At 49.1% G+C, this 20,483-nt stretch overlaps 1 protein-coding gene across 1 annotated transcript; it reads left to right on the top strand.

Moving 5' to 3' along the window:
• The first annotated feature begins 4,487 nt into the window (after positions 1-4,487).
• On the top strand, positions 4,488-13,722 carry LOC149302156 (elongation factor 1-gamma). The gene is made up of 10 exons (XM_089483012.1): positions 4,488-4,565; positions 6,820-6,978; positions 7,471-7,534; positions 8,161-8,303; positions 8,407-8,550; positions 8,912-9,041; positions 9,743-9,929; positions 12,740-12,912; positions 13,003-13,127; positions 13,411-13,722. The coding sequence occupies exons 1-10, from the start codon at positions 4,551-4,553 to the stop codon at positions 13,567-13,569; spliced, it is 1,299 nt and encodes a 432-aa protein (XP_089339138.1). The 5' UTR covers positions 4,488-4,550; the 3' UTR covers positions 13,570-13,722.
• Positions 13,723-20,483: the final 6,761 nt, after the last annotated feature.

Below are 20,483 nucleotides of genomic sequence, written 5' to 3'. Positions count from 1 at the left end.
GTGTGTGTATGTACATCTGCATGTTAGGGCTAGGACCAACAACTATGTACAATGTGCATAGACACTAATAGGCAATAATTGAGGCGACTGACTGAGGCGCTCGCGCAGCCTAACCCGCCCTCCGCCAATCAGGCGCCTCGCCGAGGAGCGCTCAGCCAATGGGAAACCGCCTCCGGCCAGAGCAGCACCGCCCACTCCCACCAATTAGGTTGAGACAGAGGACGACCGAGGCTTTTCTCCGCCCCCTCCTTTCCCCTCGCCCGTCGGCGCCCCGCCCACCTCTCACTATACGCGTGCGTCCTTCGCCCCTCCCTCCTTTCTGATAACGCGCACGCGCGTGCGCAGAGTGAGAGTGAGGAGGAGGAGAGGGCGGGGGAGCGAGGGAGCGCGTTGCCTGGGTGACGAGGAGGCCTTCATAGACACACACAACACGCATGCGTGGAGCTGTTTGGCGGCGCGCGCGTGCGCACTGCAGAGCGAGGCTGAGGCGGGAGCGCGTGGCCTGGGTGACGTTGAGGAGGCCTTTCTTGCTGGTCTGCCATTTTGCTGTGGATTGAGGCCTAGGTGCCAGGAGCGGCGCCTCCGCCGTCACTGCCGCCATGCGCCCCTGGACGGCTATCTACCTCTTCTCGTTCCTGTTCATCACAAGCGTCTTGTGGGCCATGCTCCGGCTGCTGTGCTGCTGCCTGACCGAGGAAGGGCGCGAGCAGCTGAACAGAGAGCTCCAGGGGTACCTTTCGGCGCTGGTGGACGCAGCCGTGGTCATCTGCGTCATGGTGGCCTTTGAACACGTCTTCTGGGTGAAGGGGCGCCTGGACCTTGACAGAGCGGAGGAAGAGGAGGCGGCGGCGGTGACGGTGGCCACGCAGACGGAGAGCCAGCCCCCGGAGGACGGAGGAGGCCAAGGGGGAGAAGCGCTCCTCTACATCGAAAGGCTCCGGGAGATCTGGCTGGCTGACTGGCCCCTTGTCCGCGAATCCGAGCAGCGCAGGAGCCTGGCGGCCGCCAGGGGCCTAGCTGGGTCCCCCCCGGAAGGGGCTCCGTCCTGTTAAATCCAAGGCCCTCCCAAGAGGGAGGAGGAGGAGGAGAAGAAGAAGCCCTCGTTCAGCTTCAGAGAACCGTTTTCCAGTTGTTTTAATTGTTCACTACGTTGCAAATGTTTTGCCCCATTGGGAAGCCTCTGCTGTTCCAAAGTTTCCCCTCAAGCGTTAAAAAGGAATCATCTAGAGGAAAAAGGGACCGGAGGAGGCCATTTTGCGAAGGCCGTTTGCGCAGAACCTTCGCCACTGCGGTCCCTCCGTTGCAGCCTCCTGGCTTTCTGGCGCGACTTCAGCCTCAACACACTTCCAAGGCTGTGTTTTTCCCATCTAAAAGGACCACAAATGTGTCCCTTCCGAAATCGAACGGCGTGGGGACCGCTCACTTCCATCCAAGGCCTAGGCTTCCAGTCATTCCCTATTTCAACAAGAGGCCTTTCAAGGCAGGGAGCCCTGACGCCGCTTTGGAGCTGGGCCTGTGTAATGTCTCCAGAAGAGGAGGCAGCGGCGTTCGACGTAGAGTTTGTTAATAGCCTTGGAAGCAAGGGCTGTTTGTCGTCCGTTCGGTTGCAAGCGACAGGCAGCCATCTTGGGTTGTGTTTGTTTGGAAGGCATCAAACAGCAGAATTGAAACGACAACGACAACAGCAACAATAAAATGCGCAAAATGTTTTTATAAACCCTTTATTCCAGGTCCGTTGTGCTTTTTGTGAGCATAAGGCAAGGGTTGGCGTAACGCCGGGGCAAAGGTCTGGTTTGCGCACCCCACAGTCATAGCGCTGTTATTCCACTTTAACTGCCACGGTTGTGGTCCCAAGGTCCAGGGGCCAATTAGCCCAAACTGTTGCCTATGATGTTGGGGTTGTATTAATTAATTAATACATCAATTAATCTATACAGAGGTCCCTACTCAGTGACTTTGGGCCCATTGATATAATAGCTAAATAAACCAGATATAGAACCAAAGTGACCAAGATTAAAACGCATTCGCCTCATAAACTAGCTTTGCTGGCCTTCCTTCTTTACTTAAGCGTTGCTTCTGGGAGTTGGGAGTTTGTTGTGGGGCTCCGACTCCCAGAATTCCATAGCCATGAGCCAGAAAAGAGTTAAAGCCGTGCCAAACCGGGTTATAGTTTCTCCAGTGTGGATGCAGCCTAAGAGTGTCTTGAACCTCTGCTCTATCCAGGTAACTTGTTTTAATGCCAGAACTGTAACTGGCCTGGCTCAGTGCTAGGGAATCCTGGGAATTGTAGTTTCTTGTGGATCCCAGAGCTCTCTGGCAGAGAAGGCTATATGTCTCACAAAGCTAGAGCTCCCAGATTTCCCTAGGACTGAGCCAGGGCACTTAAGGCGGTCTCAAACTGGATGATTTCTGCAGTGTGTTTTGCACTGAGTCCCCAGGGACCAAAGTACAACAGCCTCAGTTTTATCATCATTTGGCTTCAAATTGTCCAAGGACCCATTTATTTCTATATGCACACATAGAGACATGCATATATACAGACACACACATGCCTAGACAAGGCAACTGTTGCATGGACTTGTAATTGGTTGACCGGCCGAAGCCAAAGGGTGCTCAACAATGGCTCCCTTTCATCCTGGAGGGAAGTGACCAGTGGGGTCTCACAGGGCTCTGTCCTGGGGCCAGGGCTATTCAACATCTTTATCAATGACCTGGATGCCAGAAATGGGGGCATACTTATCAAATTTGCAGATGACACCAAATTAGGGGGAGTAGCTAATACCCCAGAGGACAGGATCAACATTCAAAATGACCATAATAGATTAGAAAGCTGGGCCAAAGCTAACAAAATGAATTTCAACAGGGAGAAATGTAAGGTACTGCACTTTGGGTGGAAAAATGAAATGCACAGATATAGGATTATGGGGGACACCTGGCTGAATGAGAGACTTATGTGTGTGAAAGGGATCTGGGAGTCCAAGTGGAGCACAAACTGAACGTGAGTCAACAGTGCGATGCGGCAGCTAACAAGGCCAATGCGATTCTAGGCTGCATCAATAGAAGTATAGTGTCTAGATCTCTAGTCTGCTCTGGTCAGGCCCCACCTGGAATATTGTGTCCAGTTCTCGGCGCCACAATTCAAAAAGGACATTGAGAAACTGGAGCCATGTGTCCAAAGGAGGTCCACCAAAATGGTGAAGGGTCTGGAAACCATGAATCCCTATGAGGAGAGACTGAGGGAGCTGGGGATGTTTAGCCTGGAGAAAAGAAGGTTAAGAGGTGATATGAGAGCCCTGTTTAAATATTTGAAGGGATGTCATAGTGAGGAGGGAGCAAGCTTGTTTTCTGCTGCTCCAGAGAATAGGACCCAATGGAGCAATGGATGCAAGCTCCAGGAAAGAGATTCCAGCTCAACAGTAGGAGGAACTTCCTAAGAGTAAGGGCTGTTTGATAGTGGAACACTCTCCTTCCTCGGAGTCTAGTGGAGTCTCCTTCCTTGGAGGTCTTCAAACAGAGGTTGCATGGCCACCTGTCAGGGATGCTTTGATTGTGATTTCCAGCATGGCAGAAGGGGGTTGGACTGGATCAGGGCCCTTGTGGTCTCTTCCAACTCTACGATTCTATGATTCTGTGTGTACATATGCACATATATGCATATAAACATACCCACACACACACATAGATATATGCACATATTCATGCATATATACATACACATACATACACACATATATGTGTATAGACATGCACATACATAATATATATACAAGTACATGTACATACCCATACACACATATATATGCATATATGAATACACACATGCACACATATGCATGCATATATACATACACATATATACACACATACATATACATATATGTATCTATTCACACACACATATATGCACACACATACATTCATACATACATACACATATATGTATATATAAATGCATACATATATATGCATATGCATATACACATACATATTATATATCTATATGCACACACACACATATATACACATGATTATATACATACACACACTCATATAGATCTATACATACACATACATATATATATATATACATACATATATGCACACACAAACATATACACACACACACACGTATATATATATACGTGCATACACACACATGCATATTATATATATATATGAATGAAGAAAACTGGGCCAATCCTAAACTAGAGGCCCTGATCTGTGACCATGACTTTGGAATTCATTTTCTAAATGGGTTGGAATTAAAATGAAATCCATCGTTTCCAGTGGGGCATTTCTAGACAGGAACCCGGAAGCAGCCTGTGCGAACAAGGAGTTCTATCGCTCTATGCTTGAGTAGCTCTGTGTTTCCTCCGTTGCCAACTCCCCCTCCTCTCCCTACGTCACGGCATGGCCCCGCCTCTTTCTTCCATGACGTAGTATAAAGGAGAGGAGGCGTGGCTGCAGCACGCAATGTCGCACATCCCCCGAGTCGGCCTCGCTTTACGGCCGCGTCGCACGGCGCTCCTCCTTTTCCTTTCCTCGCTAAGATGGCGGCGGCCGGGGTGAGCTTGCTTTTCCTGGGGGAGCCCTACTTTTATCCGCCGGCATCGGGCTCTAGAGGCGGCGGAGGAGCCACCGGAGCGGGGGGACGGGAAGAAGGGACCCTGGCGGTTCTTTTGGGGGGCATATTGGAAGGGAGACGGGCCTGGCTTGGGAGAGATCGGGGCGGGAGTAGCGGGAGAGGCAGGCAGGGCCTTCGGGGGGAGTGTCAGAGTACTTCCAGAATGGATGTTTCGTACCCCTTTAGCTGCCATGGCTCCAGGCGATGGAATTGTGGGATTTGTAGTTTTGTGAGATAGCCTTTTCATAAGGCTGCACCTTCACAGCAGATTCAATCCAGTTCCATACCGCTTCAACTGCCCTGGCTCCATGGTATGGGATCCTGGGATTTGTAGTTTTTGTCAGCTGCTTAACCCTTCCCTTGTCATAGAGCCCTGGTGTGCCATCCTGAACTACAAATCCCATGATTCCATAGAAAGGCGTTAAAGCAGTGTCAAACTGGGTTATTCCTGTGTAAGTGATAAACTGGTAAACATTTCCCATTTTGAAACGAAGCCCTTAGTTAAAGCTGATGCTGCGCGGCGGAATTAATCTGGTTTGACACAGCTTTTGCTGTCATGGCATCATGGGATTTGTAGTTTGTCATGGCGCCAGAACTCTCTGGCCAACAAGGCTGAATATCACAGAAAACTACAAATCCTAGGATTCCATCGCACCTAACCATGGCAACTGAAACAGTGTCAAACTGTGTTAATTCTGACATCTAGACGCACCCTTAAATACTTAGAATACGTAGATCAGTCCAAGCTTTGGTCCTCCAGATGTTTTGGACTTCAGCTCCCAGAATTCCTGACTGTTAGCCAAGCTGGTAAGGCTTCTGGGAGTTGAAGTCCAAACCCGCAACCTTTGGGAATCATTGCCTTCAATACTCTGACATCAGGGGCAAGGCAGCCTTTGGATCTCGGGACATTTTGGACTACAGTTCCCATGCTCTTGTTCCACTGCTCTCCCTGATGCTCACTTGGACTTGTAGTTTGGGATTTCTGGGGCATTTTGGACTACAGTTCCCATAGTCTTGTTCTACTCTCTTCTTAATGCTCACTGGGACTTCTCGTTGGGCTTTCTGGGGCGTTTGGGACTAGGGGCAAGGCAGCCTTTGGATCTCGGGACATTTTGGGCTACAGTTCCCATAACCGTGTTATACTCCTCTCTCTAATGCTCACTGGAACTTGTAGTTTAGGATTCAGGGGCACTTGGGACTACAGTTCCCATAACCTTGTAGTCTGTAACACCTGGAGGCTGAGCGTCCTACAGAGCTGGGGAGGTGTTGCCCCAGGTTCGAATTCAGAGCAAGGCTGCCAAAGACCTGTCTCCGAAACCCCCAGAATAGCGCCAGCCAGTTCAACATAATCCATTTCCTACAGTGGAAGTGGATTATGGTTTGTGGAGTGACCAGGCTGATAGAATAGCAGCCTACAGTGCCACATCACGGAGCCGTTGTGTGGCAAGTGGGTGCGGACTGGTGTAAGGAAGGCTCTCTTGCGTACCTCGAGGGTGGCTTAAGTTGGGCTTAAGCTTGGCAAGAGAGAGCGCCCAGGAATAGAAGGATGATGGGATTGCGTGTTCTTGGTAGGGAGAGCGTTAGCATGGGAAGGGTGGGGCAGGGAGATGCTGCAGCGTCAGTGTTGCGGCGGCTGAGCAGAACACGATTGTGGCTTTTAAAAAATCAATCTGCTGTGAGTCTGGCTCCACAATGTTACAGTCTTCAAGGCATGGAGTTTCCGCCATGATGTCCCTTATATGAAGCGGCAAAATCAAGGTTGGCTTTTGGGGATGTATAGTGGGTCCTCCATATCCGCCGGAGTTCGATTCCACGACCCTCTGGATACCAAAAGTCCCATTAAACACAATGGCTAGTACAGTGATGTCCCTTGTACAAATAGGAAAATCACAGTTGGCTTTTTGGGATGTATAGTGGGTCCTCTGTATCTGTTGGAGTTTGTGGATGCTCAGGTCCCATTAAATACCATGGATAATACAATGCTGCCCCTTATACAAAACAGGAAAATCACGGATGGCCTTTGGGAGTATATAGTGGACAATCCATATCGACTGGTGGTTGGTTCCAGGACCCTCTGTGGATAAAGAATCCATGGATAAGAGGGTCTGGCTGTATTAAATCAGGAGTCCCCATTTTGGGGGTCCGGGTTGCTGGGCTGTCGTTCTGGCTCCTCATGCGCTGTTCATATTCCACAGACTCTCTACACTTACCCCGAGAACTGGCGGGCATTCAAGGTCCTCATTGCTGCCCAGTACAGTGGCGCCAAGATCAAGGTCCTCTCCACGCCGCCCCAGTTCCACTTTGGCCAGACCAACAAGACCCCCGAATTCCTGAAGAAATTCCCAGTCGGGAAGGTGAGTCGCTGTGCCCCATTTGCCTTGGCCTGCTCCCTATCTGTCTCTCCCTGCCAGTCAGCTGCATAGGCGCCTTCTGGAGACATGTTGGGTATGTTCCCAGCTTGCTGGACGTTAGCTGCGTGCATGATGACAATAGTTGACTTGCAATGCCCTTCTGTGGTGTCTGGTAATGCCAGCCACGATTCTCCTGCTGTTGGTGAGATTGCCAGCAACCGCCTTCAGAAAGGGAATTTGGTTCTCTATCCAAAGAGGGGGGTAAGGTGCAAAAACCTTGACCTCGAGACCCCACATTTTATTATTAGCAGACTGAAGACCCCCGTTTTTTAGAACATTCACCTAAATTGCCTGAACAGCACTTAAACTGTGCCCAAGTCCTGGAGGACTATGCTTTTCCTATCTCTGCTTCAGCACTCATGAATTGGATGAGGTTGGTTTAGCAAAGCTAGGTTCTGTCCTTTTGGTGGCTTAAAAGGCCCTCTTTCTTTGTAGGTCCCAGCCTTCGAAGGGGATGATGGATTCTGCGTGTTTGAGAGCAATGCCATCGCACACTACGGTAACCTTGGCCTCTCATCTTACTGTTCACATTGCCTTTCTGTTAATGTCACAAAATGGGGGTGCAGGAGAATCATCGTTTCTAATAATTCAGTGAAGGCATCTGGGGCTGGTGATAGGCAAGCAGTGCCATATTAAATTGCATGGAGGGTGAGGTACGCTGGCTGCTAGGACAGGTCACAAAGTACTGGTTGAGGATCACCAATAAAAGTGGTTTCCTAGGAGCCAGATTCTAACCGTACAGTTGCCCCGGCTCTTGGGTTGCCAGGCTCTCCCCATCAGAACTCAGTCTGCACTTGTTTGGGTGCCTCATCTCCTTTCTTAGTGTGTTGGTTGTCAAGACCTTTAGTGAGGCCTTGTTACAGATACTATCCTGAAGAGGCTTTGCCAAATTCTCTTGGAAGGCTGGTTTAAATTTCTTACTGAGCATTTGGAAGCTGAGCTTGTATCTAATCAAGACTCTTGTGGGATCATAAAGCTAAAAAAGAGTTGGCACGAGGTTTTTTTGTCTTCAGTCCAGTCCATCAGGTGCCATTTCCCAACCGCTTCCATTCTGTTTTGTTCTCTTTTGGCTGAGTGTCTATTAAGCGGCATTCAAGACCTCTGACATATGCTTTGTTGCTTCAGTCAGCAATGAAGAGCTACGAGGACCAACCAAGGAAGCTGCTTCCCAGATCATCCAGTGGGTGAGCTTTGCTGACAGTGACATTGTGCCACCGGCCAGTACTTGGGTCTTCCCAACGCTGGGCATCATGCATTATAACAAGCAGGTGAGTAGCGAGCATCGATGATGCTGTCTTTGCCTGAAGGTAGGCTGTTGGTTTTCCTCATGTGCCATACGTAATGGTGTGGTCCCTTCCTGCCTCCCTCCAGGCCACAGAGAGCGCAAAGGAGGAAGTGAAGCGGATTCTGAGCCTCCTTGACTCCCACCTGAAGACCAGGACGTTTCTGGTGGGCGAGCGCATCACTCTGGCTGATATCACAGTGGTCTGCACTCTCCTCTGGCTGTACAAACAGGTGAGGGCCGTGGTTGTTGGAAGCTGATGGGTGGAAGGGAAGCCCTTACCTAGCTTTCTGGTGCCAAGGGTGCTTATCACTCCCAAGTTTGGGCTCCTGCTTGCTTGGAATAGCAAGAATCTCCCAAGTTTGAACGTGACACATTCAAACTGCACAGTCTTCTAATTTCTGTGCAGGAGGACTTGTATTGGAGACAAAAGCCCAGGTATTCTGCAGGTTATATTAAACCGTAGTTCAGTGATAAAGCCCAAGCCTATGGTTGATGCAGGCCATTAGAAAGTCAGATCCAATTGGGGTGGGGGCCGTGTCCAGTTTGAGATTCCTTGCCTGAACTTTTCTGGCTTCCCCTCGTCGCCTTTAGGTTTTGGAGCCGTCCTTCCGCCAACCTTATGAAAATGTGAACCGTTGGTTTGTGACCTGTATAAACCAGCCACAGTTCAAGACTGTCCTGGGAGAGGTGAAGCTGTGTGAGAAAATGGCCCAGTTTGATGGTAAGGGGGCTGGACAGCTCTAAGGAATCTGCACTTTGTTTTATGTTTAAATGTCCTTATTTACAAAAGAAAGGTAGTCTGTAGAAAATACGCTTGTTTCGAAGTGTTTTATCTCCTCAGTTTCTGATAGAGAAAGGGTCAGGGTTTTTTCTGACCCTCACCTTTGATCCTTTTGAAAGATTGGACATTTCAGGCATTTTAAGAGCCTCTTTTTTGTACCCAAGGACACTCTGTGCCTTGCAGTATTCTTGTGTTGCTTTCAGCTGTGCCAGCGTTCTTAAAATGCGCACTGCCTTCTCTGCAAATTCAGTCACTTCATTAGTGATGGTGCTTTTTCACCCTTATGCCATCTTAATTTCTTAAAGACAGTTGGTTGGCTTCCCTTTTGAACCTTTGATACATTTGCTGGCAGAACAGGCATGAAAATTGAGCATTGCTTTTAAAGCATAGTCTGGTTTAGCACAGAATAGGGATCATGCAGCTCTCCAGGTTTTGGACTGCAACTTCCAGCAGCCCTAACCAGTGTAGCCAACAGTGAGGAATGCTGGGAGCTGCCATCCAACATTTCCCCCCGAACATACCTACTTGAACCCTCAAGATGTCACAGGCTGAACTAGGTTGATCTTCTGTGTGCAAAACCTGGTCTTTGCCACTGCAAGGTATCTGCTCTCATTCTTAACCTGCCATCTCTGTTCTTCCAGCTAAGAAATTTGCTGAAAATCAGCCCAAGAAGGAAGCACCCAAGAAAGAGAAGCAGCCCAAAGAGGAGAAGAAGGCCGATAAGAAAGAGGAGAAGAAGCCAGAGCCTGAGGAAGAGATGGACGAGTGTGAGCAGGCCTTGGCAGCTGAGCCCAAATCCAAAGACCCCTTTGCTCACCTCCCCAAGAGGTAAGGCCCAGCCTTCGGCGGCCCCAGCTCATGGGAATCATTGGCTTTTGCCTTTTGGGAATAGCTGGGTCTTAGGTATTGTAGATAGTTTGGCCAATATACTGACCCATCTGTAGTCCTGAGAGGGAAAAAGGGCAGATTGCTTACTAGACATGATTATAAACCATGTCAAAAAAAAAAAAAACTGCTGGTGTCATGGTGCCCTTATGCAATTCTCGAATCCTGTGTGTCCTTGTGGTTACTGTATTGCAGTACAGGCGGGGAAAGTGTGGCATCAAAATGATCGGGTGGGGGAGCAACTCCCTTGTCTGCAAAGGTTATAAAATTTTGGCTGATAAGACATGAAAAGAGGCAAGTGAATGGGGGAACGGGATCGAAGTGGTATGTAGAATTATATCTGGGAAGAGTGGGTAGGAGATGTCTCTGTCTCGTGCACAGATACATCCCTGGAGCCTCCAGGGTAATGGACTGACACAGAACAGGGGGAGATTCTGCACAGGCCAGAGGAGGTACGTCCAGATTGCAAGCAGTTGGTGAAACTGAGCAGTTCCTGACCACAAGATGTAGCGATGGCCACCAGATTGAGCAAGTTTTGAAAAGGGTTGGACAGATTCTTGGGGGTGAAGACTCAACTGTTACAATCCCTATATATGGCCTCCAGTGTTAGCAGTACCACTTATCAGGGAGCTGAGGCCTTCATGTCGGGCTTGTGGGTTTCCCCTTGTGGCGACTGGTTGACTGGTGTGGGAACAGAATGTGGGAGTAGATAGGCCTTTGGTCTGATCCTGCAGGGCTCTTTTTATGTTACTTCCAGGTGTTTTCAGTGAATGGCTAGTGTTTCTCTTTTGTGGATGCAACTTGTGTAGTTTCTTCAATGAATCCATATACTGCTTATCATAAACAAAACAACTTCAACTGTGTGAGGTGCTTCCCAGACATCTGTGCACCTCCATCAAAATGGGGAATATTGGTTGGGGGGTTTCAATATCCTGTTAGCATTCAGCTTCAGGTAGATGTTAGAAAATATGGAGAGGAAATGGTAGCCTTGTGAACCTTCTTTGTGATGGTGTTAGGCACCATGTTGACTGGCCTATGCCAGCCCTCTCTTAGGGTTTTCTTGGCCAGATTTCTGCAGAGGAGGGTTGTCATTTGGTTTCCTCTAAAGCTGAGAGAGTGTGACTTGACCTAGGGGGTTTCTGTGGCTGGGTGAAGGTTTTAACCCTGGTCTCCCAGAGTCTTAGTCCCAACATAGTGCTGATTCCAATATGGTGACCCCATTTTAGGATTTTCTTGACGAGTTCTTCGGAGGAGGTTTGCCACGAGTGTGATATGCCCACAGTCACCGACGGGGGTTTCCATGGCTGAGGAGGATTCAAATCCTGGTCTGCAGTCCTAGTCTTCCACTCCACCCCTCTCCTTTGTAGTCTCCATAGCATAAGTAATTCCGATCAAGCAGTAATATCCTCTGGGAGTAGGAGTAACCGCGTGTGTTGATCGTGAGCAGTCAGGAGAGGGCAGTCGGCAGCCACGGTTGGAAGGCCGCTTGTAGGGCCTTTCCGTCGGCCCTCTCCCACGCCCTGCCACGTGCCCAGGCCAGCTTTTGTGCCTCATTCCAACCAGGCCAAACCCACATTCCCTGCTGGGCTGGGAACAGGGAGGGATCGAGGGGAGCAGCAGAATCTTGTTTGCCTGAACTGTGGGTGCCTTACGGTTATTGCTGGCCGTGCCTCTGAGTCGTAGAATGGCCTGCAAGAGGTTGCGGACCGAAGGGAAGTTCTGTTTTGGCCTGCGCAACCGATGTCTGCATGCAAAACAAGGAGACGTCATGTTTGCGACAGGGAGAGATAAGGTGGGATTGGGAAACCATGTCTGCCTTGGATCATTGGACTAATCCTGCTCATTACATGTTCCCTGGCGGATGCCTGGAGGCAGCAGACACTTTTCTGTTCTCAGGCGTCTTTAGAGGGGCTGGAAGGGACACATTTCACACCTATGCCATGGCCTCGTCCTCACATTTTTGTCTGATGTTCCCCAACCGTCACATGCAGCTCACATTAACTGTGTTGCAATGCTTCAGCTGTGGCTGAAATGGGCCATTCTGCTGTGAGGCAATAATGTCCTAAACAGTAGCTGATATTTTAAATAAAGTCCCCTCCACCCCAATTCTTTTGCCAGGCACTTCTAATTGTAGCATTCGTTCCCAAAGCAGATGGATCTCAACACCGGTGTATTTCTGCCTTCTGGAAGAACCAGTTTGGGGGGAGGCTTTTACCTGGCGTACCAGGTGGGGTGGGGGGGGCAGAATTGACATCTTCAGGGCTGTCTCTGTGGGTCTCTGAAAATGCAAAGCATTTGTGTCGAAGTCCCTCCAGTCCTGGACAGAGGGAGACATGGCTGATAGAGATGGCAACTATTTCACAGAACTACAAATCCCAGGATTCCATAGCATTGGGCCACAACAGTTAAAGCAGGGTCAAGCAGCAGCATTGATTCTGCATTGCTGATGCAGCCTCAGTCTTGAGGAAAAGGCAGGATATAAATACTGCTGATAATAATAATAATAATAATGGGGCCAGAATCCTATATCTCCTTTTATGCAATGTGACTTTATGTATACAGTGACCTGGGGTTTGGTTTCAAGGCCTTCTGTGTATACCAAAGTACTCAAGTCCTATTGAATACAGTGGCAAAATAAAATTGTGTCCCTTACACAAAATGGCAAAATCAAGGTTTACATTTTGGGATTTATATATCACACTCCCTCTCTGGACGCGGGATTGATGTCTCCTCTCTGTTGTCTTTCCTTCCAGCCCCTTCGTCATGGACGAGTTCAAGCGGAAGTACTCCAACGAGGACACCCTGACTGTGGCCCTTCCCCACTTCTGGGAGCATTTCGACAAGGAGGGCTGGTCCATCTGGTACGCGGAGTACCGCTTCCCCGAGGAGCTAGCGCAGACGTTCATGAGTTGCAACCTAATCACTGGTAAGGCAGCCCCGACACTCTCCCTGCCTTCTCTCCCCTCAGTCCCATGTTCAGAGTAACATCATTGCCTCCTCTCTGCTTTCCCAACAGGCATGTTCCAGCGTCTGGACAAACTGCGCAAGAACGCCTTTGCTTCCGTCATCCTCTTTGGCACCAACAACGACAGCAGCATCTCGGGTCTATGGGTCTTCCGTGGGCAGGAGCTGGCCTTTCCGGTGAGACTGGGCCAGGAGTTGGCCTACAAGTGGGGTGGGCAGAAACAGGTAGAAATGGAAGTAGGGAAGACTTAGTGCTCATAGAGGACCTATATACTAGTTGCTGCCAGATTATGGACAGTTTGGTTGGCCACCTCTCCATTCAGCAAATGAGGCTTTCAATGGAGAGTTTTTTTTTTTTATCTTCTGTTAATTAGGATTTGCATTGTTTACACTGCTTAACCAAACTGCTGTTTATTTGCAAGTGTCTGTTACTGATGGGTCCTCTTTGTGTCTTCCGCAGCTGAGCCCCGACTGGCAGGTGGACTACGAATCCTACACTTGGAGGAAGCTGGACCCCGAGAGCGAGGAGTGCAAGACGCTGGTGAAGGAGTACTTCCTATGGGAAGGGGAGTTCAAGCATGTCGGCAAAGCCGTCAACCAGGGCAAGATCTTCAAGTGATGCCGCAGCTGGGGGTGGCCTGGAACTGTTCCCCAGACATGGACCTAATGAGGGACGCATTTCCAGAGTGGCATCCGCCACCCGTAGTAGAAACAAGACAGGAAAGAGATCGCAACAACAGTCTTCAGACGTGAATTAAAACCCTGAGTGTGCTATTGGCTCCCTGCCTCTTTCTCTGGTCTCAGGGGTGGGATTGGAAGAAGCTTTGCCTCTGGGCAATGTTGTTCCTCCTAGGCGGTAGGTAGTTGTTTTCATGGGTCTTCGGGGGCTCAAGTATTGCTAGCCAGGCCTGATGTTCTGCAGCCCATTTGCCTTCTGCACTAAGGACCCTGGGAGAGGGCAGAGTTAAGAAACCAACCAGAGTTAAGCCCTCTGCTTTCTCTCTGTTAGAGTTTACTTGCTCTGTTCTCTTTTAGAGTTTACTTGTCTTATTCCCTCTGACTCTCTCTTGAACCTGCAGCAAACTCAGGGCATATGGAAGTGGGGGGGATGCATGCATTGCAATAGGTAGGGGCTTCCCTCATCCATTTTGCCACTGAATGTGGAGTCTGAGGGTGCATTTACACAGCTGGATACCACTTTAACTTGCCATGACTCCATCCTATAGGATCCTGGGATTGGTAGTTTGGCCACTCCTTGGCAGAGAAGGCTAAAGGCCTTGTGAAACTCAAAATCCCACCAGTCCATAGGATTGAACTGCATCACTTAGTGGTCTCAAACTGCATCATTTTTAGATGCACCCTTAGTGCCATGATAGGAGTGCCATGGAGATCTTCTCACTTCTGCATCGTTTCATTCCTTCTGGTTAACCAAGAAGGGGCTTGGTTCGGCTTGTGCTTTTAAAGGTTTTCTGGTGTTTCCAAGAAAGGACTAACTTGGTTTTATTGCCCTATGCCCATTGTGAGTAAATTGGTACCCATAACTCCCATCATCCTGCTCCATGTGGCTTTCTCTCTGGGGCAATGGGAGTTGTAGTCCAGCCGCAGCAAGAAAGCTGCAAGTTTCCTTAGTCACCAGGACCTTCAATATTGAGCAATTCTGCTATAAAAGCACAAAGTGTGAACAGTGCAAAGGCACCTTGCCCAATCCCTTTTTGAATGGGAGATTCGGGACGATTGGACCTTCTTGCAGAGAGAAACCAGAGTCGGACCTACTAGGGTTACACAAGCCTTGTTTGAGCCAGGCCTTAAAATAGGTGGAGGTGGCATCTTAAAAGTGGCTGGACCGGTTTCGGAGGTCTCTCTGTGCCAAGCTATTTATGGGGAGGAAGCAGGGATGCCTTGATCCTGGGTCCGAAGCCATGCAGGAGCAAAACAAAGTCAATGAAAGCGGGGTGTGTCCTTGCTCTCCTCCCCCCAAAATATCCTTATCAGTACTATAGGTATAAGGGCCAAGGCTGGGAGGACAAAGAAAACCACACCTTTGGTATTGATTCAGGCCTGGCCTTTGCAAACAAGGCAGGCTTTTAGAGGAGGTGAAGCTGATGCGTCTCCTTGTGGACTAGAAATCCCAGAGGAGTTGCACTCTTCCAGCAGAATTTGGGCTAATTTCAGCAGGACCCATTTGCAGACAAGGGATCCCATAGGAGTTGCTCGGTTTAGCAAAGCTGCTGCGAGATTTGGGTCCAAAACACTGCGGAAACAATCCAATTTGAGACTGCCTTTAACTGCCTTGTAGGTTTGTGAGATATTTTGCCTTCTCTGTCGGAGAGCTCTGGTGCCACGATGAAAACTACAGTTTCCAGGGTCCCATAAGAAGGAGTTACGGCAGTTAAAGTGGTCTCAAACCGGAGTATTATTTCTGCAGTGTGTTTGGGACCGTAGGATCTTTTACTCTCGTCTCCTTGCATTGTGCTCTTTCCCTTGCTGTTCCAACTGGGCTTGTCATGAGCTTGGAATTTGTCTCTTTTTGGCACCGGGGCTTGTTTGGGGAGGAGAGATTATGGATTTCGGGAGGAGGAGAAGAAGAGGGGAGGCACGGCCATGGTTAAGAATCGCCTTCCTCTGGCTTTTTGGGAGGCCCACAGGAAGAGTGAATCATCTCGGCATCCTGCTTGGCGGGTGGAGCGCGGCCACAGTTTTCACTCTGTATTTATCGCGCTGAGATAAATATGGCAGAGAGAGGATCGGAAGAGACCCCAAGGGCCATCCAGCCCAACCCCAATCTGCCATGCAAGAACTCACAATCAAAGCATCCCCATTGACCTCTAAAGACCTCCAGTGCTAGAATTGGGACCTGCAAAGGCCATCCAGCCCAACCCCCTTCTGCCATTCAGTGGAGTTTCCTCCTTTGGAGGTCTTTAAACAGAGGCTTGATGGCCATCTGTCAGGGGTCCTTGGATTGTGTATCCCTGCATGGCAGCTTGGGTTGGACTGGAAAGCCCTGTCAACTCTATCCAAGCCCTCCTGACAGATGGCCATCCAGCCTCTGTTTAAAAACCTCCGAAGAAAGAGACCACTATTCTCCAAGACAGCTCTTACCATTACTAATGTTTTTGGTGGAATCTTTTCCTGGAGCTTGCATCCATTGCTCCATTGGGTCCTATTCTCTGGAGCAGCAGAAAACAAGGTTGCTCCTGCCTCAATGTGACACCTCTTCAAAAACTTAAAGAGGGCTATCATATTGCCCCTTAACTGTCCCTTTTCCAGGCTAAACATACCCAGATCCCTAGGTCTCTCCTCCTAAAGCATGGTCTCCAGACCTCTGGGCACCTCTATAGAAATGTAATATTTCGGACGCTATAGCTCTCAGCCAGGGCCGGCTCACACAGCAATGTCCAAACTCTGGTCCTCCAGATGTTTTGGACTTCAGCTCCCAACATCCCAGACCATGCCATTGGTCTGGGATGCTGGGAGCTGAAGTCCAACCCTTGGAGGGCCAGAGTTTGGACATGGCAGAACAGGAACTTGTCGCGGCTGGAGGAGGGAGAACCCCCTGTCCTTTGGCCAGATTGCGCCACATTGTGGGCATCAAACCTGGCAAGAAGTTTGCACTGTGAGAAGAAAAGGAGGCAGATTTGAAGATCTGAGTGGCAATCCTATTCCTAACCCTATGTTTTGGGGTTAAGCTTCGCCCCAGAAGTTTGTTTCTGCCTTGTGTTGCCAGTTTTGAAGGAGACTTTATTCGCCTCAGAAATGCGAGCGGAGAGTTTCCCGCCAAAACCAATTGCCGCTTCCTCCATGATCCTCTCAGACCGAAGGGACCAGAGAGGGCTGGCAAAAGGATTTGGTCTCCATCTGCCCCCCCCCTCCATCATCCCCTAGTTTTGGAGGTTTCGGTCACTCCCTAAATTTGGCCGAGGCATTTGTTTATTGCCCTTGCCTTGCTTGGAAAGGAGAAGCCAAGCTGGGCCTAAAAGTGCGGCAGCCATTTTGATGGGCAGCAAAGGCCCAAGAGGAAAGGGCCTGCTGCTTCTGCTGACCAATGGCCTCTAGTAAAAAGAAGTTAAATAGTAACCATAGTTCATTCCTTGTCTCCCATTGAACCGAGCGCCAACGACTTTTGTGCATGGCACTCAGTTTGCAGCAATGGAAGCAAGCTGGAGAGAGAAGGAGGAAGGAAAGAAAGAAAGCAGGACATTTTAAAAGCAGCTGGGGAAAGTGGGACGGCAGAGGAGTACGATGTGCCCTTTCCTGCAGAGATCGGAGGCGTGCATGTTTGGGAATTAAAAACCCTCCATAAAAACAAGAATTGTGGTTTGGCAAGGGATGTGGCATCATTTTCTCTCCCGAGTCCCAACCCTTTTGGCTCGGCGCATCGAGAGGAGTGGAAAATATCTCAGCTCCAAGGCGAAGGAGAGTAAAAGAGCAAGGATCAACATTTCCTCGCCGGAGTTTCTTGTCTCTCTCCCCCCTCCACCAACAACAACTTTGCCGCCGCACCAAGTTGTGCGGATGGTTGTGGAATCTGGGCCCGGAGCCAGGGCTTTCTTGGCAAAGAACGTTGGGCTGAGTTCAACTTCAACAGCCCCCTTGGTGTGCGTTGTGTGTGTTTGTGACTCTGGGTCTACGAAAGAGTTAAAATCCCCATTGCCTCCTTTGCTTCCAGCCACTGCATGGGTTGACAAATGTGAGTTTCCTCTAACCGTGCAAAAAAAAAGAAAGCCCCCTCGGTCAGTGATGGACCCCCGGGGCAAAAGGGGCATCCTGGCCTCTGTCCAGCCACATCTGGAATTCATTTTCGTTTTAATTTTGCAAGGGCCGCCCCACCTGAGAACAGTTCTGTCTGCAAGAGATCAAGCTTTGCGGAAGGGAAAGACAGCTGTGCAACACAGTTGTGCATCCCTGTTTCCAAAAAATATATATGACATTGCCATGTTTCGGGGTTGTTCGCAGCACGACAGCACTTAAAGTGGGGTTGAACTGCAATATTTCTATAGTGTAAATGGACCCAAATCCTGGGATTCCATAAAATGCAGGTACAACACTTAAAGTGAGGTCGAACTGCATTATTTCTATAGTGTAGATGCACCCAAGTCCCTGTGCTTCCATAGGATGCAGGTGCAACACTTAAAGTTGAGTCAAACTGCATGATGCACCCAAATCCCTGGGTTCCAGAGGATGGAGTTACAGCACTTAAAGTGGGGTCAAACTGCATCATTTCTACAGTGTAGATGCACCCTCTTTTGCTTCAATGAAAAGCTTTGCTGGAATCTTTCTGCTAGTTGTTGAAAGGAGTCCTCCTCTGTAACACAGACACACAAACACACAATCTTCCACCCCAACCCAGGGAAAGGCTTTGGACCTTCTTCTCCTGCCAGCCCTTGCTTTGAAAGTGGAGTGTTTACATTCAGTTTCCCTCCCATCTTGGGAGGCCAGAGCCGAGGAGGAGGGAGGCCTCCGTTTTATGGGGAGCAAAGGCCCAAATCTGGCACCGATTCCCAGAGGCATCTGGCTCTGGAACACAAAGCCAGGGTTAGAGAGGAATGCAACTTAGGCTGGAAGAAATGCTCATGCTTTCTCTTCTGTGTGTGTTTTCCTTGGGAGGCTGGGTTTTTTGGGTGGTTCGGTCAAAGTGCTGCCCTAAGTGGAAGGAGGTTTGTACAGAAAGCCTCCGTTGGTAGCTGGGCGTCTAATCCGTGCAAAAGAGCAAAAAGGATCGCTTATCCTCTGCCACGATGAAATCTGGGATGCATGACAAGCAGCGTCAGATAGCAAGAGCTGCAAAGCTTCTTCTGAAATGCATCTAGGGATGTCTTGCTTTTCCTTTCACCGTTCTCCGCTTTCGTTACGACGTCCTTTTTAGTGGCCAGACCGATAGATCTGGATGCATTTAACAAAACATGGTGGAACGATGACTCTGGAGACCAAGGTTCAAATCCACGATCGGCCATGAAACCCACTTGGGCAAGTCACACTCTCTCAGCCCCAGGGGAAAGCCATGGCAAACCTCCTTGGAACAACTCATGCCAAGGAAACCCCATGAAGCTTTGCCTTAGGATCGCCATAAGTCGGAAACGGCTTGAAGGCACACCAAGGAAAGTCCATGCTTCCATTCAAAGCATGGAAATTGTCAGGAGATCATGGTGGAAATGGCCTCCGTATCCCCTTAGAAGACATTTTGGAGCAACTTACATCCTTTTCTTATTTATGGGTCTGTTTTAAGTAGGACTAACGTTCCCTTTCTTAGCCTCCCTCCCCAAATCTCTCATCCAAGAGCTGGATCAGCCGAGGAAATGGCACTCCCATCTTTAGCTGTATTGCCCCATGCCTTTGCTCTCCCTTTTCTTTCTCCTTGAACCTGTCAGATCCTCATGAAGGCTATATTTAAACTCGGCTGTGCATGTTGCACAATTATAATTACACAGGAGACGGGAAAAGGACAGCCGGTTTGGGTGGCATTGTAGCACCGCCGCCGTTCTGTACCAATTTGCAACGGGGAGGAAAAACACCTAAACCACGGACTTTCAAGTCATGCACCTTTGGGTTGCGTCTACACTGCAGAAGCATTGCAGTTTGGCACCGCTTTAGCTGCTGTGGGATCCTGGGATTTGTAAGGGTTTTTAAAAAGGATAGTTAGCCTTCTCTGATAAAGAGCTTTGGTGCCACAATGGTCTGCAACGCAACCAGGAAAGTAGACTTATATTCTGCATCCGCACTGCAGAAATGATGCATTTTTGCTGTGCTTCCAGAAAAAATTGACCCCAAAAACCTGAGTTGACTTATCCACAGGTCAATATAGGTACTCTCTCTATATATATAGGATTTTGTAAGTCCTTTGGCATTTGTTTTCCTTTGCGTCATCCTTTAGATCCTTTGTTACATGCCTCTAGATTTTTACCCTCGACGTATCCATGGGTCATATCAAAATCCATAGTTTTGACCCCTCGACTTATACACGAGGTTGGCGTATAGTCAAGTATATATGGTATGTACATATTTGTATATGCATACAAATATATATAATCCTCTCCAAAATGCAGAACTGGTTTTTACGGTGGCCTAAAGAAAAAACATTGGACACATCCTGGGTTGAGTCTCTCTCTGCCGCTGGATTGTTTGCAAGGAAGGAGAGAAATAAATCCGATTTAGGGAAGCTGGGACAGGCGCCTATCAGCCCTTGGAAGCATGGGGTTTGGCAACCCAGCCTTTTTGGTTGGTGGCCTTACCTCTAACAAGGGTTTTACTACTTCCCTAACAATTCTGGGGGCTTTCCTCCTGGCCTTTGTGGTTCGTTCGCCTCGCCTTTCTCCACTTTGCGTTGCAAAGCGCTTTCCTGATTGCAAGAAAGTGGCACTTAGACTGAGCAAGATAAGCTTTGCAAGAGGCAACCTGTTCCCTGCAAACGGTCCGTCTTCTGTGCCGCATTGATGCTCAATAATGTGGCTTCTTCTAAGATTGTAGAGCCCTTGGACTCCTGGCGAAAGCTCCCTGGCAGGTTTAACTTGTGAGCAGATAAGATAAGCTTTGCATGAG

Source organism: Sceloporus occidentalis, unplaced genomic scaffold (genome assembly GCF_023333645.1).
Source record: "Sceloporus occidentalis isolate IW3139 unplaced genomic scaffold, rSceOcc1.0.p SCAF_20, whole genome shotgun sequence".
Taxonomy (NCBI): Eukaryota; Metazoa; Chordata; class Lepidosauria; order Squamata; family Phrynosomatidae; genus Sceloporus; species Sceloporus occidentalis.
Note: the sequence above shows the minus strand (reverse complement) of the source record. Positions and strands in the feature narration are given on the sequence as shown.